The 14,279-nt window shown below is 57.8% G+C and overlaps 2 protein-coding genes across 2 annotated transcripts in view; one reads left to right on the forward strand and one right to left on the reverse strand.

Moving 5' to 3' along the window:
* The window catches only part of TSPAN1 (tetraspanin 1), a 45,371-nt gene that overhangs the window by 10,870 nt on the left and 20,222 nt on the right, over positions 1-14,279 (reverse strand). The gene's annotated exons all lie outside the window — the stretch shown is intronic.
* PIK3R3 (phosphoinositide-3-kinase regulatory subunit 3) overlaps positions 1,394-14,279 on the forward strand; it is an 83,535-nt gene continuing 70,649 nt past the window's right edge. Inside the window, exons 1-4 of the mRNA XM_064455173.1 lie at positions 1,394-1,485; positions 2,107-2,791; positions 6,160-6,255; positions 6,503-6,580. Coding sequence (XP_064311243.1) covers positions 2,476-2,791; positions 6,160-6,255; positions 6,503-6,580 — 490 coding nt within the window. The 5' untranslated portion in view covers positions 1,394-1,485; positions 2,107-2,475. The remainder of the gene's footprint in view (positions 1,486-2,106; positions 2,792-6,159; positions 6,256-6,502; positions 6,581-14,279) is intronic.

Raw genomic sequence — 14,279 nt, forward strand, 5'->3', positions numbered from 1 at the left:
CACAACTGGGGCAGCCCCAGGCAGGGAAGCATGACATGAGGGGAGGGCAGTGTCCGGCTGTTTGCAGCCAGGAGCAAGTCCAGCTCTGTCCCAGCAGCTGTGGCAGCAGCACAGTGCCAGCAGGAGCAGGGTGCAGAAGAGAAAAAGCCCTTTTAGTCCTGGAAGATCAGCAGCTGGGGGGAAATGCAGCTGGAGTGAAATCCCCTTGGATGCTGCTGCCCTGCATGGTCTTACCACATGCTGCGGGGAAAGGAGGGGAGAGTTTGCTGAAATTATGGGTAAGAAGGGCCATACATCTCCAGCATTACTCTGCTAGCCTCCTTGCCTCAGTTTCCCCAGCCCTTTCCCAGGACCTGGGGTGCTCCCTTGGACCTCATGCTGTCCCTGCACTGCTCTAGCACTGGCCTGGACTCAGCCAGAGTGCATTTCCCAGAGCCCGTGGTTTTAGGTACCATCTATTTTTAGGATGCCTCACCTGCGGCAAAGACAAGGAGCAACAGTCAGTTTGGAGAAGTCAACGTGAGAAGACAGGATTTGGGAAAAAAAAAAAAGAAAAAAAAAAAAAAAAGAAAAAACCAACAACAAAAAAAGACCTCACCCAAGCCTCTGCACCTCTGGGAACATCACATCAACCTCACCATGCCTCAGAAACAAATATTGGGACAGCTTGTCCATGCCCCAGCGTAACTGGCTCTGCTGAGACTCACTGAGGCACAAACCCCCTCAAAGTAGAGGCACCCCCAGCGTGGGTGTCCCCCAGCTGGAAGTGAGCTGCGAACTGATGCTCTTGTTGCATGCGACAGCACTGCTGTTGCCACGGGCTGGTGACACGCGTGTCCCCATTGTGGCGGAGCTTGGCCATTTCTCTATGAGCCCTACCAGCTCCCTCCAAGTTTTCCGCCCTGTTATATTTTAACTGTTGCCTTGTAATTTTCAAGAAGCCTTGCTGCATGCAGGAGCTCTTGCAGCATCGCCCTCCACTGTTTTATGAGGTGCCCAGCCCTTATCCTGGGTCTGGGGAACATTTCTGGGCAAATGGTCAGGAGGAGAGTGAGGAACTGGAGTGTCCCTAGGCTGGGATTCTCCATGGCAGCTCCTGCCTGTCCTGTGCGTGTTTTTGATCCCAGCTAAAGAATGAAGTCCTCTGTGCGGGGCTGAGTCTCAGGGCAGAGAGAGCTGGCTGGTACGGGGGGAGCCCGTGGGGTGCCGGTCCTCCCCTGTCGTTTAGCAATCCCTAAGAATGGATGAGACCCATGGATGGGGGGGTCTCCATCACACAGAGGAGGCAATTTGGGAGCAGAGATGCTGCATGTAGGGATGAAATCATCCACCTACTCCGACAGTTCCCCCCCTCCCCGGTTACCGGGGAGGAGGAGGAGGGACGCTGACATCACCGCCGGAGCGCGGCTCGGCGGGGCCGGGGCAGCCGGGCGGGCTCCGCTCCGCTCCCGTTTCCCGCTCCCGCCGGGGGAGCCGCCGCGCCCGGTAAGGCTAGCGGGGGCGGGGGGGCTCTGGGCGGCGGGTGGATGGACGGACGGACGGACGGCCCCGCTGCTGCTGCTCATCATCCATCCAACCCTCCATCCACCCCTCCATCCCTCCTCCGCGGGGTCCTGTGGGAAGCCGGGGGGGGGGGGGGGGGGGGCAGCGGGTCGGCAGCAGCACAGCCTTTCCCTCCGGCAGCTGTCTCTCTCGGAGGAATATTTTAAAATGTAGCCCACCACCCAAAAAGAAAAAAAAAAAAAAGAAAAAAAAAAAAGCCACCCAAAGCGACCCAAAAATATTACATCTTCATCCACTGGCTCCATGTAGCGATGCTGGGCGGGAGCTGCTGGAGGGGAGCTGTGTGCAGCAGGGGGTTTCTCAGCACATATGTCTATTTTAAAAGCCCGTGGTGTGATCTCTTGCCCTACTTTCCAGACTCATGCTGGTACTTTCCTTGCATGCGGTAGCTGAGCCCTGCTGGCAGGAGCTCCTCGGGAAGCCAGAGCTGAGCAAGCCACTGGGCTCTCCCCAGTATCGGGTGCCTGGGATGGGGGACGGGGCGGTGGGGTTGGGGTCGAGACAGCAGTTTGGTTGCCAACGTGCTGCCTTTCTCTCTGGCAGAGAGAGGGAGGTCCCCAGCACCGTGTGGATGAGACCAGGCTGAGAAGATGACGGCATGTTTGTACCCAGAACCCGAATTAGCCTCATTTGCTCCCCTCCATTTGCCCCAGTGATGAAAAGGCTCCCTACCCACGCCTGAGCCAACTCGGCCGAACCCTGGGTACCAGCGTGGTTCCGCAGTGATTTTGGAGCTGGAGGGGTCAGGAGCTGCTTTCCAACACTGAGATTTTTATTCTGCGTGTGCAGAGAAGGGAGAACTCCCATCCCCACCACGTTGCCCCAGCCTGGCCGTACCTGCCCTGTGTGGGCAGCCCGGGCCCCTGATGCCCAGCCGGATTCAGGCAGCGTGACCTGCACCACGCCACCACCATGGCCTCCTCGGACGGGCTGCAGTACCGAGCTCTCTACGAGTACCAGAAGGACCGGGAGGAGGACCTGGCGCTGTGCCCCGGGGACGTGCTGACGGTCAGCAGGGCTGGGCTCCTCAGCAGCCCCGACTACAAGGACGGGGATGAGCGCAGCCCCCAGGGTTGGCTCCATGGCATCAACGAGCGCACCAAGGAGCGCGGTGACTTCCCCGGCACCTATGTGGAGTACCTGGGCCCTGCGCGCATTGCTGCCATCACCGCCAAGGCCAGGCCACGGCCCTTGCCCCCACCACCCGCTGGGACCCCCGCATCCTGGGGTGAGTGCTGGAGGAGTAGGAAGGTGGGAGCCCATGGGTGGGTGTCCCCTGTAAGATGGCTGGGCATGGGGGGGTATATTGGCCCCAGGTTTAGAGGGGCACCTGCTGACAATGAGTTCATCACCCTCCAAGGTATGGCTCAAGGTCCCTTGCCACTGTGATTTAAGAGGGTGGGGACCACCTGGCCCCTGGGCTAAGCACGGCAGGACTCAGCTGGCATGGGGCAACTCCTCTCCCCGACACCATCCACCACCACATATGGGGTTTGCCATGCAGATCTTGCTGCTCAGCCCCTCCAAACGGGGAGGCAGGGATGCTGGGAACCCCCTCTGTCTCCCCCTATCGAAACAGGAGTGCTCCTCCCTGACCAATGCCCCAAGTGCACAGAGGCAGATGCAGTCCCAGGTCGGCGAGCAGTTATGTGCTGCCTTCACAGGGGGGAGGAGGCCACTTCTGGGGGGTGAGCCCCCTTCCCAGGCAAGCTCACTGGCACACAAGGAGCCCTCTGCCTCTGGATGTTTAGCAGGTAAACCCCTAGCAAACTCAGTGCTGTAGTGTGGACAAGTCAGGTCAGACAGAAGCAGACCCAAGGGCTTTCCAGCCCCATTCACCAGGATTTTTAGAGATGGGAGAACATGGAGCCACCCTCTTGCTTCTGCCCCTGCTGCCCATCAGTGTTGCCTTGCACCCACCCCACACAGAGGGTGGTATGGGCTCCTCTCCAAGGGGCTGGGAGATGTGCCCAGGGGACCCCTGCCTACAGGAGCCAGGGACATGGCAATGCCCCACAGACCCAGGCAGGTCCCCAGCAGCAAGCTCAGCCTGGCTGGAGAGGCTGGCCGGTATGGAAGGTCTTACCGCAGGAGCCCCAGCCCTGTGTGCACTTGGGTGAGAGGATAACAACTTAAAATTTAAAAAAAATGTAAAAATGAGATTGATTTTTTTTTATAGGGGAAAACCCAGTAAAACCAGGTTTTGGGGGTTGATTGAGGAGAGTGCTGCCATCTGCAGGACATGCTCTGACCACGGCCTTGTGTCCAGCCCCATTGTCCAGGGAGACATTGGGTGCTGCCACCCCAGTGCTGTGCCACCTCTGTGGTGCACCTTTCCTGAGGCGATACCAGGGTGCGTGGGCACCTTGGCAGGGGACACTCGTGGCCCACAACCACGTCTTTCTGCAGCATCAGAGCAGTGTGTACCATTTTATGTTGGTTTAAACCCAAACCCTCTGACTGGTGGGATTTCCCTTACAAAAAAATTCTCCAATGTGCTCTTGGAAGAGAAGGGACTTTTTTCCTTCCCTTTACTGTTTCCATTCCCAGATGGAGGTTTTGAGGGACATTTGTTTTAGCTGCCCCTAATGCTTATTTTTCTGCGACAGTGGCATACCACCCTGCGTGCCCTCAGTGCCCACTGAGCCCCAGTGCTGGCTGGGGACCCCGAGCAGGGTGAAACCCTGGGGGTAGTCCTGAATGGTAGAGAGACACTGAGTTTCCCAGCCATGTCCCAGAGCCAGGGCTGGTTCTGCAGGCAGGAACTTTTTTTTTTTTTTTTCAATTAAATAATATCCTAAAAGTGCTTTTGCAGTGGATCTGAGTCCCCAGGGGACTTCCCAGGAGCTCAGAGGCTGTTTTGCCCCTGCCTGGTTGTCCTGGGTGGCATCACTGCTGCAAGGCATCACCTCTGCTTCACCTGGGGTTGGAGCCAAGTGGTGCATAAGGATGCTGGGGTCCAGCCTGGCACCCTGAGGGGAGACGATGGGCTAAAGATCCAACCTGAGCCTGGGGCTATTCCTGCTGTTTCCAGCAAGAAGAAACAGTTATTTTTTGCCATTGCCACCTTTCCCCAAGCCATCACCTTGGAGGCCAAAATCCTAGTTAAAAAACCACCAGTGTGGTGGGGACATTTTCCATGGGCTTCCAATCACCTGCTTTGCTTTAAACCCTGAAATCTTCCCCGTTCCCACCCAACATGCCTGCACATCTCCATCGGGCAGTGGAGGAGACCCTGTTGCCATGCTCAGGGGTCGCAGCTGTGCCTGGGGACCAGATCAGCTACCTACAAGCAGGAGGTTTGCATCCCTCCCTGCACTCCAGGGAGCACCAGGGCATCACTGTGGCAAAGATGAGAGCCCAGATCCACCCATCGCAGCCAAGCTGTGTTTTTGCAGAAGGTCAAAGGAAGCATAGCCCTGTCCACAGCCACGCATCCCACCCCCTTTTTTGTCTTTTTAATTCCTTAAAACTATTATGGGTTTATTGGCTTCATAGAGGAGCTCCCTGCCTTCTGCCAGGCAGCAAAAACCAAAGACAGAATGAACCTAATGCTGGAGCTGGCTGGGCTGGAGCACGCCTCACTGCAGGGAAAACTCATACTCAGGCTTTATTTAATTTGCTATAATTTTTTAAAAGATATTTCTACCAGAACAGATCCTCTCACCACATAAAACAGGCAGAAGAGCTCTTGACACGTCAGCCTTTCTAGATGCCATCTGCACCCCAGCAGTCGCACACAGCTCTGATGTGCTGCACCCGGTGGCAGCCCCTGACTGTCCCCTGCTCCTGCCTGCCCACTGCCTTCTGGGGTGGGTTCAAGGCCACTAAAGAGAGAGTGTGGGGGGAGACCCCAACACTGTCAGGGTCTCTGTCAGGTATAACCCACACAGGTGGAGGGGTTTATCAGCCTGGGTGATAAGAAGGGAAGGATGGATGGATGGAATGTGCCCTGTGTTAAGGAGAGCTGCTCCCATCCCTGCCAGAGTCTGGGGTGATTTGTCCTTGTTATAAAACCCAGGAGCCAGCAGCACCTGGGGATTTGTGCTGTGGGAAGCCTGGCCCATGCTTGGCTGAAAGGCTCCTCAAAGACTGGTGGAAGTCTGCATCAGCCAGGGGGGTGGGAGCTTGTGCTCAACCCTGTTGTAGACAACAGAGAATCCAAGTAGGCAGATGCTGCAAGGAGCCATGTCCATGCTGAGTATGGATCTGGCCCCCTGGCTTCTGCCTGGTGCTGCTAAGGGCTATGGGTGATGAGAGGGAGCAGTCTCAGCACCATGGGAGGAGAGGTGGGGAAGGGTTTTGAGTGCGAAGCAGCTCCATGCTCAGTGCAGGGTGCTCCCCATGGGCAGGGTGTGAGCCTGAGCAGGTCTTCACATCTCAGCAAGCAGCTGAGCCCCTGACAGTGACTCTTACTGCAAAAAGAGGATAAAATAAGGGAGAAGTTCTCCAAAATTGGACATGCGTGAGCCGAAGTGTTGGTTGTGGCTGTGCCAAAGCAGCAGCTTGATCCTATCTTGGGGCAGCTGAGGAAAGAGGCTGGAATTCCTGCAGGCATGAATTGCCAAGCCCCTTCTCCCCATCTTTCCTTCACAGGGCTCCCTGGGCAGGCAGAGCTCACTGAGCACCCCACCCTTCCTGAGCAGGCATTGCCAACCGTGGCCAGGCTCATCGAGGCGCTGGAAAAACAAGGTACGGGCAGCCGCGGTGTCCATCTGCAGGGCATACGTGGGTGCACGCACGCAGACACCTGCTCTGCCTGTGTTCGGAGGTGCCCCGAGAGCATTGCTAGAGCCGAACCTCTCCCCGTGCACCCCGGTACACACACACTGTGGGCAGGGCGGGGGAGCTTGGTGGTCTCAGTCCCTGCCCGCTTCCATTGTGTTGAGGGGAGGATGTGGGGCTCAGGACTGATCCCTCTCTCCTGGCTGCTCCCCAGGTCTTGACAACGAGGTGCTCTACAGATCTGCCCCGGGGGCTCTGGGGGATGCTGAGCTGAAGCAGGCTCTTCTGGCGGGTAAGTCCCAGAGCCATGTCCCTCCCCGTGTCCCCAGTGGGGAAGGGGGCTGTGGGGGTGACGCTGCCAGGTGAGCCATGCTAGCCAGGCACAGCAGGGATGGGTTACTGGCTCCAACCTTGTTTTGCACTAATTACAGCTCTGTAAGGCCCTGCTTGCATGCGAGCTCCCCTCTACTTCCCCGATACCCTGCTGCGATGCTGCCAAGCAGGATGCAGGTGCAGGGCTGGGGCACTTCACTAGAAGCTGTATTGGGTTTTTTAGGGAGAAAAATATTTTTGGTTCCACACCTCTAGGGTTTTTGTCTGAGAAGCAGGGCAGGGCGAAAGCCTCCTGTGGGTGCGATGTGGAAAAAGAAAAGGGGAAGAAAAAGCTCATTTTTTAGGAGAATGGGAAGCATTTTGCAGGACCGGGGCGCGGGACATGAGCAGGGTGGGGAGGAGGGAAAACCATCTCCCCACCCCTGCTCCTAAATTCACGGTTGGGGTGGCACGGGGGCTTTGGGGACGTGATGAATCCAACATGGATCTGCTCAAACCTCGGCGGGGGGGGCTGCGGCGGGCATCTCCCTCCTCCCGGCCGCGGTGCCCAGAGGGCGGCACTGTGGCACCAGGCACGGTCCAGCCCCGCACAGCCCGGCTCTGGCTCCGCGGCCGCCCCCGCCTGCCCTTGGGCTCGGCTCAGCATCCCGGGAGCTGCCGGCCGGGGCCTGCGGCACGGCGGGGGGGGGCGGCGGCTCAGCCAGCGCCGGGAGCCGGCGGCAGCCGGGCCGTGTTGCTGGGGAGAAGGGCTGTGATGAAATCGCTATATTAAGCAACATGACCTCATCGCTTCCCCCGCGCACCGGGAGCTGAGTTCCCGCCGGGCGGGGGCCGGGCTGCGGAGAAGGCAGGGATGCAGGAGAGGAGATGCTGGGGCTCCCGGGGCTGCTCCGTCCCCGCTGCCCGAGGAGGGCTGGCTCTGCTCCTCCGGGGATGATGGGGGGCACGGTGCACTCCACCACCCTACTTTCCTCCCCTTGCAGAAGCCCCTGCTGCAGTCTGGGGAGGGCAGGGGCAGTGGGGTGCCCTTTCCTACGGCCTTGTCCCCCAGCCCAGATTCCCCAGCTGATTTCCAGAGGAGCTGAAGGCATCTGGAGATCAAGTCCCGTGGCCCTGGGCATTGATGCCCAGGCCGGGCAGGGGCAGCGACAACAGCGTGAGAGGGCTGCTTTGCTTTCCAAGCACAAAAGAGTTACGGGTCCTCTGTCCTCCCCGCATAGCTGGTGCAGCATCCCTGGTAGGCACAGAGCTCCCCAGCAGCACTGCAGAAGTCACTACCAAAATCCTGACCAGCCTTAGGGGACTCCCCCAACCCAGGGGAAAAATCGACTGGCTTTGCCAGAGCCCGGACTGCAGCTCTGAGCTGCTGCTGCATCCTTCCGGGTTTTCACCTCTCACTGCAGGACCCAGCACCAGGCAGGGAAATGCCATCATGGTTTTCAAACCATTTGAAAGCCCTGAAAAATCCCCAACAGACCTGACTGACTTGGTGCTCCCAAGCCCCTCATCTCCTCTAGGACCTAAATAAGCTCTTCTATTTGGCAACTCAGAGGGCTGTCCCATGTGCTTGGTAACACTGAGCTGGGCAAAGCCAGAGTTCCCCAGAGCTGCCTGAGGGGCGGTAGGACATGTCACACATTTGCTAGCTCTCAGCTGAAGAGGTTGATGCTCAGCCCTGCCAGAGGGATACTCTGCAAACAGGATGCTCCTGCCAGGGTCAAGCATCCCTGCAGAGCCCAGGTTTGGCAGTCTGCTCCTCCTACAGCCTCCTGTGGACCAGAGACCCAGCAGTGCTTCCCCTGGAGCCCAAACTAGGCTGGGGAGGGCGGGAGAGCACCTCTGCTTTGGCTTCTATACAGGCCCTTTCATTGCATTTGGTGGAGTAAAACATCCCTGCCAAAAAATGGGAGTTTGCATGCCCCGTGCATAAGACGGCAGAGGAGAGGGTCATGTTTCTTTTCCTCACATGCTCCTGATGGTCCATCCCTCCAGCACCCCATCTCTGCCAGCAGCCCGCCTGCAAAAGCCAAGCTCCATCTTAGGGCATAGGGAGAAATTGGAGCCAGGGCTGCTGGTGGCTGGAACCGAACCGCATCTTGGCTGGGGGGAAAACCAGGTTCCCACTGGGGGTTTCAGCTTCCCTGCGAATACCCAAATCATGCTAGTGTTTGGCAGTGGTGGCAGGAAAACTGCTAGAGAGTGCAAGAAAAAAGGATCAGGGGCTGGAAAAGTTTGAGGGTTGGTTTTCTAACCCCCAAATCTTAACGTGTCAGAGAAAACAAGGTGTTTTCTACACTGAAAGAGCATCTGAACTTCCAGTAGGGAGGAGGAGGTTTCTCTGGGGACAAGGAGCTGTGCAGGTCACAGCAGTACTGGCTGTCCCCGGGAGCCCACAGGCATCATGTCCCTGGGGCCGGGCAGCACAGGTGCCCATCTGAGTTGTGCTGAGTAAATTCTTTCCCTGTCCCTGGCCTTTTCAGAGCCCTTACCCGTGGGGGACCTAGCCTGATGGGGTAGCCCCGGCCCTGGTGACATCCTGCAGGATGGTGGCATCTGCCCACTGGCTAGAGCCTGTGCACTGAACTTGGTATTTCCATGTTGTATGATGCAAGAAAAATTCTTTATAGGTTAAAAAAAAAAAAAAAAAGAAAGCAAAGGCAGAGCTCGTCAATAAAGCAGGGTCAGTGAACCGAGTGCCTCTGCTGCCACCCAGCTGAGATGCCACCGGGGCCAGTGGGTAAAGCATGGACTGAAGGGTAGTTGGGCTTGCAGCCGGCTTATGCTGGCTCTGGAGAAGAATTAATTGTTCTAGGATATTTGGTGCTCAATTCAGACCCTTACCCCATGAGAGGCGAGCGGAGCTATGCAACATCACTGAACATGGGAGTCAGAATCATGTGGCGGCACCAGAAAGGGACTTAACAAAAAGCTTCAGCCCCACAGGGGGCCAGGGGGACTCGCCAAAGGGTTGCAGGCAATCAGCCAGCCAGGAGCCCTGCTGCAGCCACAGTGAAAGAGTTATGGGCAGAAAAAGAAGAAGGAAGTAGACCTTTAAATGGCAGCAGCAGGGTGCTTCTAGTGTTCCCTGCAGTGCCCAGCTGCAGGACCGCTTCATGGACTGGGGGCATCTCCATGCCTGTTGTGCCAGGGGCTGCAGACTGACCCTGAGGGTTTCCAGCCCCCAGCACTCCTGCTGTCCCCTGTGTGCAGCTTAGGGGCTGTTCTGAGCACAGGTGATGGGGCAAATCACCTGCAAAGTCCCTGGTGCCTGTGGGCATGAGTTGTACAAGCTCCTCCAGCACCCAGGGGTGGCATCCTCTCACCCCATGCTTCCTCAGGGTCCTGTCTGCACCCCTCTCCCCCTGAGATGTGCCAGGCAGCCTTCCCCTCATGGCTGCCACTGAACCTGGAAACATGGGACCTTCTCTGGCCAGTGGCAGTGGAGACATGAGTGGGCTGGTAGGTGCTGGAGCCCTTCAGAGCTGAGGGACCCATGCTGGAGGAGGCTTGGTGTGGGGATGGCTGCAAAGTCCTGTGTGGAGTGGCTGGGCAGCACTTTGCCACCACTGGTGAGCGATGGTCTGAATCCTCATCCCTCCTCCCTGGTGGGGGACAGGGTGAGAAACCCCCGCAGGGCCCCCACACCCCATGGCTCCCTAAGTGCCCCGTATGGCTCAGATGGGGCTGAACTCATCCAGCACTGAAACCTCCCAGATTTTGGATACCCCATGACCCAATCTGGGCTCTGGGGTCCATCAGCAGAGGCAAATGCCATGAGCCTTCCCCAGGAAGTGCTGGGAAAAGCCTCTGCTGCTGGCAGGGCCAGGCAGGAGCTGCCTGCAGCCCAGGGTGCCAGGGCGAATCCGGCAGCAGCGCGAGGCGGATTGGAGCCGGTGTCTCCAGGCGTGCCGTGCCTGCTCTGCCATCCTGTGTGCTTTGATCTCGGGCCCCAGCACAGAGCAGTCTGCCTGGAGACACACTCACGTGCCCAGGAATTAGATCAGGGCTCGGCGGGGATTAGTGAGTGGTGGTGGGCCCCGGGGCTTCGCTGGGGCTGCTGGGAGCTGCTGCTGGGCAGAAAGAGCTGGGCTGGAGGGGAGAGCAGCCCGGGGGGGCCTCACACTGCTCCCCCATCATTGAGGCACGGATGCCCAGGGACAAACGCATCCCCATCCTCATCCCTGGGATGCCAGAGGAGGCTGGAGGCCCCCATAGGCTCTCGTTTCCCCTGGCCAAGATACTAACTCCACAACAATGACTTTACTCCCAAACCTGAGGTGCCCCAGTGCCTGCCGCATTGCTTTTTATTTATACCTGCAGTGGAAATAAACTCCGCGTCGTCAGAGCCTGGCAAGAAGCATGAGCTCATGTCTTATATTTGGTCGTGATGAAAGAAGGGTAAATAAACAGCAGTGGCACAGACGTCCCTGCCAGACCCATCAGGGTGAATTGGGGGTGAGCTTTTGCCATCCCCTCCCAGCTGGGGAAACTGAGGGAAGGAACTGCCCTCAGGAAGCCGAGGCAGGGGAACGCGGCCTTACTGAGCACCCTTGAAAGGGGGATCCCAACACCCCTGCCCTGGCTGAGTGCAAGCTAGGGGTATGCCAAGGTGAAGCCCAGCTGGGAGGGTGTTTGGGGCTGCCAGGAGCTCCCATACATGGGCATGGACTGTCCCGACAGCTGCCAAGTCCTCAGCACAAGGTACTAGTGGGCTGGCTGAGAGATGTTACAATGACGCTGAATCAAAGCTGAGGAAATATTCCCTGATTCAGTGCAGAGTTCCCCAGTAAACCCCCACTGTGGGGTGCCCAGGACCCTCAAACGCCTGGTCAGGTCCGGGGGATTTACAGGTCCTTGTGCAGGTAGCATCTGTGTGGATGGGAAGGTATAGCCCCCCCAGGACTGGACAAGGACTTTCCTGGAGCACCAGCTGAAAATTACACCTAAAAGGTCCGGAAGAAGTAGGGAAACTCCCAAGTCAGTATTTAAGTCAGCCCCAGGTATGGGTGGTTTGGGTGCCCCTCTACCACAGGGACCACGCACCCAAGAGCATCATGCTGCGGCAGCACTTGGTGGCCAAGGTCCAGCTTAGCCTGTAGGACTCCCTGCTGAAAGAGGGGCTGTGGGTGCTGGGCAGGGTCTGCACCATATCACCCACATGCTGGCTGGGGATATGGGTGCAGCTGTCACCTGCGTCCACGTGCAGGGGACAGCCAGTTACCAGGACCTGCTCGAGCTTGTCCTTCAGAACAACCCCCCACACCTCCTCCCTGACACCTCTTGGCTAAACATCCTCTGCATTTACCAAAACTCGGGCTTACTCACACCTCCCCAGCTGTCTGCAGCTGCTGGGAGAGGTCCTGGCAGTTCCTGCCCAGCCTGACTCAGCCCAAAGCCCCAGCATCCTTCTGCCTCTTCTGGGATGCAGGGTCTGGCATCCCTGTGAGAGGAAGCTGGGAGCACCCATTGCTTTTCCCTCTGGGCCAGTGATCAGCCTGTGCACCTCTTCCCAAGCCCCCAGTTTATTCCTGCTTTTCATCCCCCATGGACAAGGGATGCTCTCTGCTGTTCCCTGGCTTCTTGCTTGCTCTGCAGGCAGGTCAAAAAGCAGGTTGTGTACTGGAGGGGGTTGGTATGGAGTTGAGGTTGGGGTTTTGGAGTGTTTTCCTTCTATTTGCGGCAGGCGGATGGAATCCCTCCATCGTTCCCCCGGGTAAGGGACAGAAACATCTGGAGAGCATCGGGAGAGCCGTGACTCATCCTCCAGCATCATTAACTTCTTATAGCTGGTTATCATCTCCCTCTGATAAGGAGAGAGCAGCATCCATGGGGTCAGGCTGGCGGTAATTGGCTGGGAAGGCTCCAGGGTTAACCCTTCCCCAGCTGCCGGCTGAGCCTCCCTGAGCTGCTGGGGAACAGCTTGGAGCGCCCCCGGTTGTGCTCTCAGCCCAGTGGGGAGCCCAGCTCACCACAGCAGCTCCAGGGGAAGGAAGGGAGCTGGGGCAGGAGGGTGCCACTGTATCTCCAGGTGGATGGGGGCAACAGGCTAATGGCTATTCCTAGCCAACATGCCAAGGAAAACGGTGCCATCAGCAATCAGTCCCTGTTAGCAGGGTGTGAATCCCCCTGGTTTCCCCATCAGGCCTCTCTGGGTGTAAAGATGTTTTTGAGCCTTGCTTTGAAACCGGCTGAGGCTTCTCTTTGAACAGCCCCCCAAGCCCATGCCTAATGATGCAAACGAGCTAATTAGGCCACGGTGGACCTTGGGGTTGATCGCCTGGGGCCAGCGCCCGGCAACGGCCCCTTCCATGCTCAGAAACAGCTTGCGCCTGCTCTCCCCAATCCACGCCAGCATCCTTAAGACAAGTGACAGGTCCCTGTGCGGCGGGCAGAGGAGAGAAGCCAGGCTCCCCTGGGGTGAGAAGGGGTTTGGGGTTTGCCCAGTTCATCCTGCTGATGGGAACAGCTCTCTGCAATACAGCCCAAGAAACAAGACCCCGAGACCCCCCAGCAGCATCCCTCGGATTTAGCCATGCACTGGGGGATTTCAGTCCAAAGCAGAGGTTGGAGCATCTTACAGGATCCCTGACCCTGCTCCCCCTGCTCATCTGGAGCCAACCTGCCAGCTCACTTCTCCAGGGCAAGTGCTAGCAAAAATGGGGAACTGGCAGTCACCACCACACGCACAAATCCCAGTAGGAATAAACCTCTTGTCCGGCTGAGAGGGTCCAGAAGTGTGTCTGGGAGATGGATGCATCAGCAGGAACCAGAGCGGGGCTGGGAGGCAGCAGGCGAGAGCTGGCACAGCCCTACCTGCCTCGAGGATGCTGAGGGCAGAGTGGCCCATGGGGTGAAGCTGTGACATCGGGGGGTGCCCAAAAGGTAGCGCCTGCCTTTGCCCTGGGTTGCATTTGGCCACGCTGGATGGCTGCCTGCCCCGGCGTGGTGGCATCTCTCCCAGCTGTCCCCATGCTGCCTCTGGGCACAGTTCCCAGCCAGACGGGTGCTTGCTCCTGAAAATGAGGTAGCGTCTCCAACGGCTGGGTTAAAGGCTTTGCTTCGGGCATTGGTCAATCTGTTTTGTCTCCAGTCCCCGAGCCAAATGGCAGGCACTGTCCATAAGGGACCTGCATGGCTTCTTGTCCCCAGGCAGGCAGGAGAGGGGCGGGCAGGCTCCCAGGATGCCTGGCCCACAGTGGGGATGCCCCGAGATGATGAGATCAAGGTCAAGGTGCCCAAAACCAGCCTTTGCCACGAGTTAGGGAGCTGTTCCCCATCCCAGCCCCGCTGGCTGGGCATCTCCAAAGCCTCGGCCTAGGATACAGTTCTTTTCTGCTCTTTTGGGTTTATCACTCCAGAAGCGAGCACAGCCACATGTGGTCAGCTGAAATGGTTGGAGACTCAGGGCATTTTCTGCTGGAAAATGCTGGTCTGGGAGATGGAGCATCTTCCAAAATGGCACTGATTTCAGTAAAGCTGCATTCTGGGGTAAAGACCCAGAGGGGGGAGGGGAAGGGACTCAGAACAGGGCAAACCCACCATTTTCTTCTCAATCACAACACACCGGGCCATTTGGGGCCTGACACATCATCTTTAAGAAAGCACAAAATTTGGTCTTTTTTCAATATTCCCATTTAGAAGAAGCAAGAAATTCAGTT

This window comes from Phalacrocorax carbo, chromosome 6 (genome assembly GCF_963921805.1).
Source record: "Phalacrocorax carbo chromosome 6, bPhaCar2.1, whole genome shotgun sequence".
NCBI classification, from domain to species: Eukaryota; Metazoa; Chordata; class Aves; order Suliformes; family Phalacrocoracidae; genus Phalacrocorax; species Phalacrocorax carbo.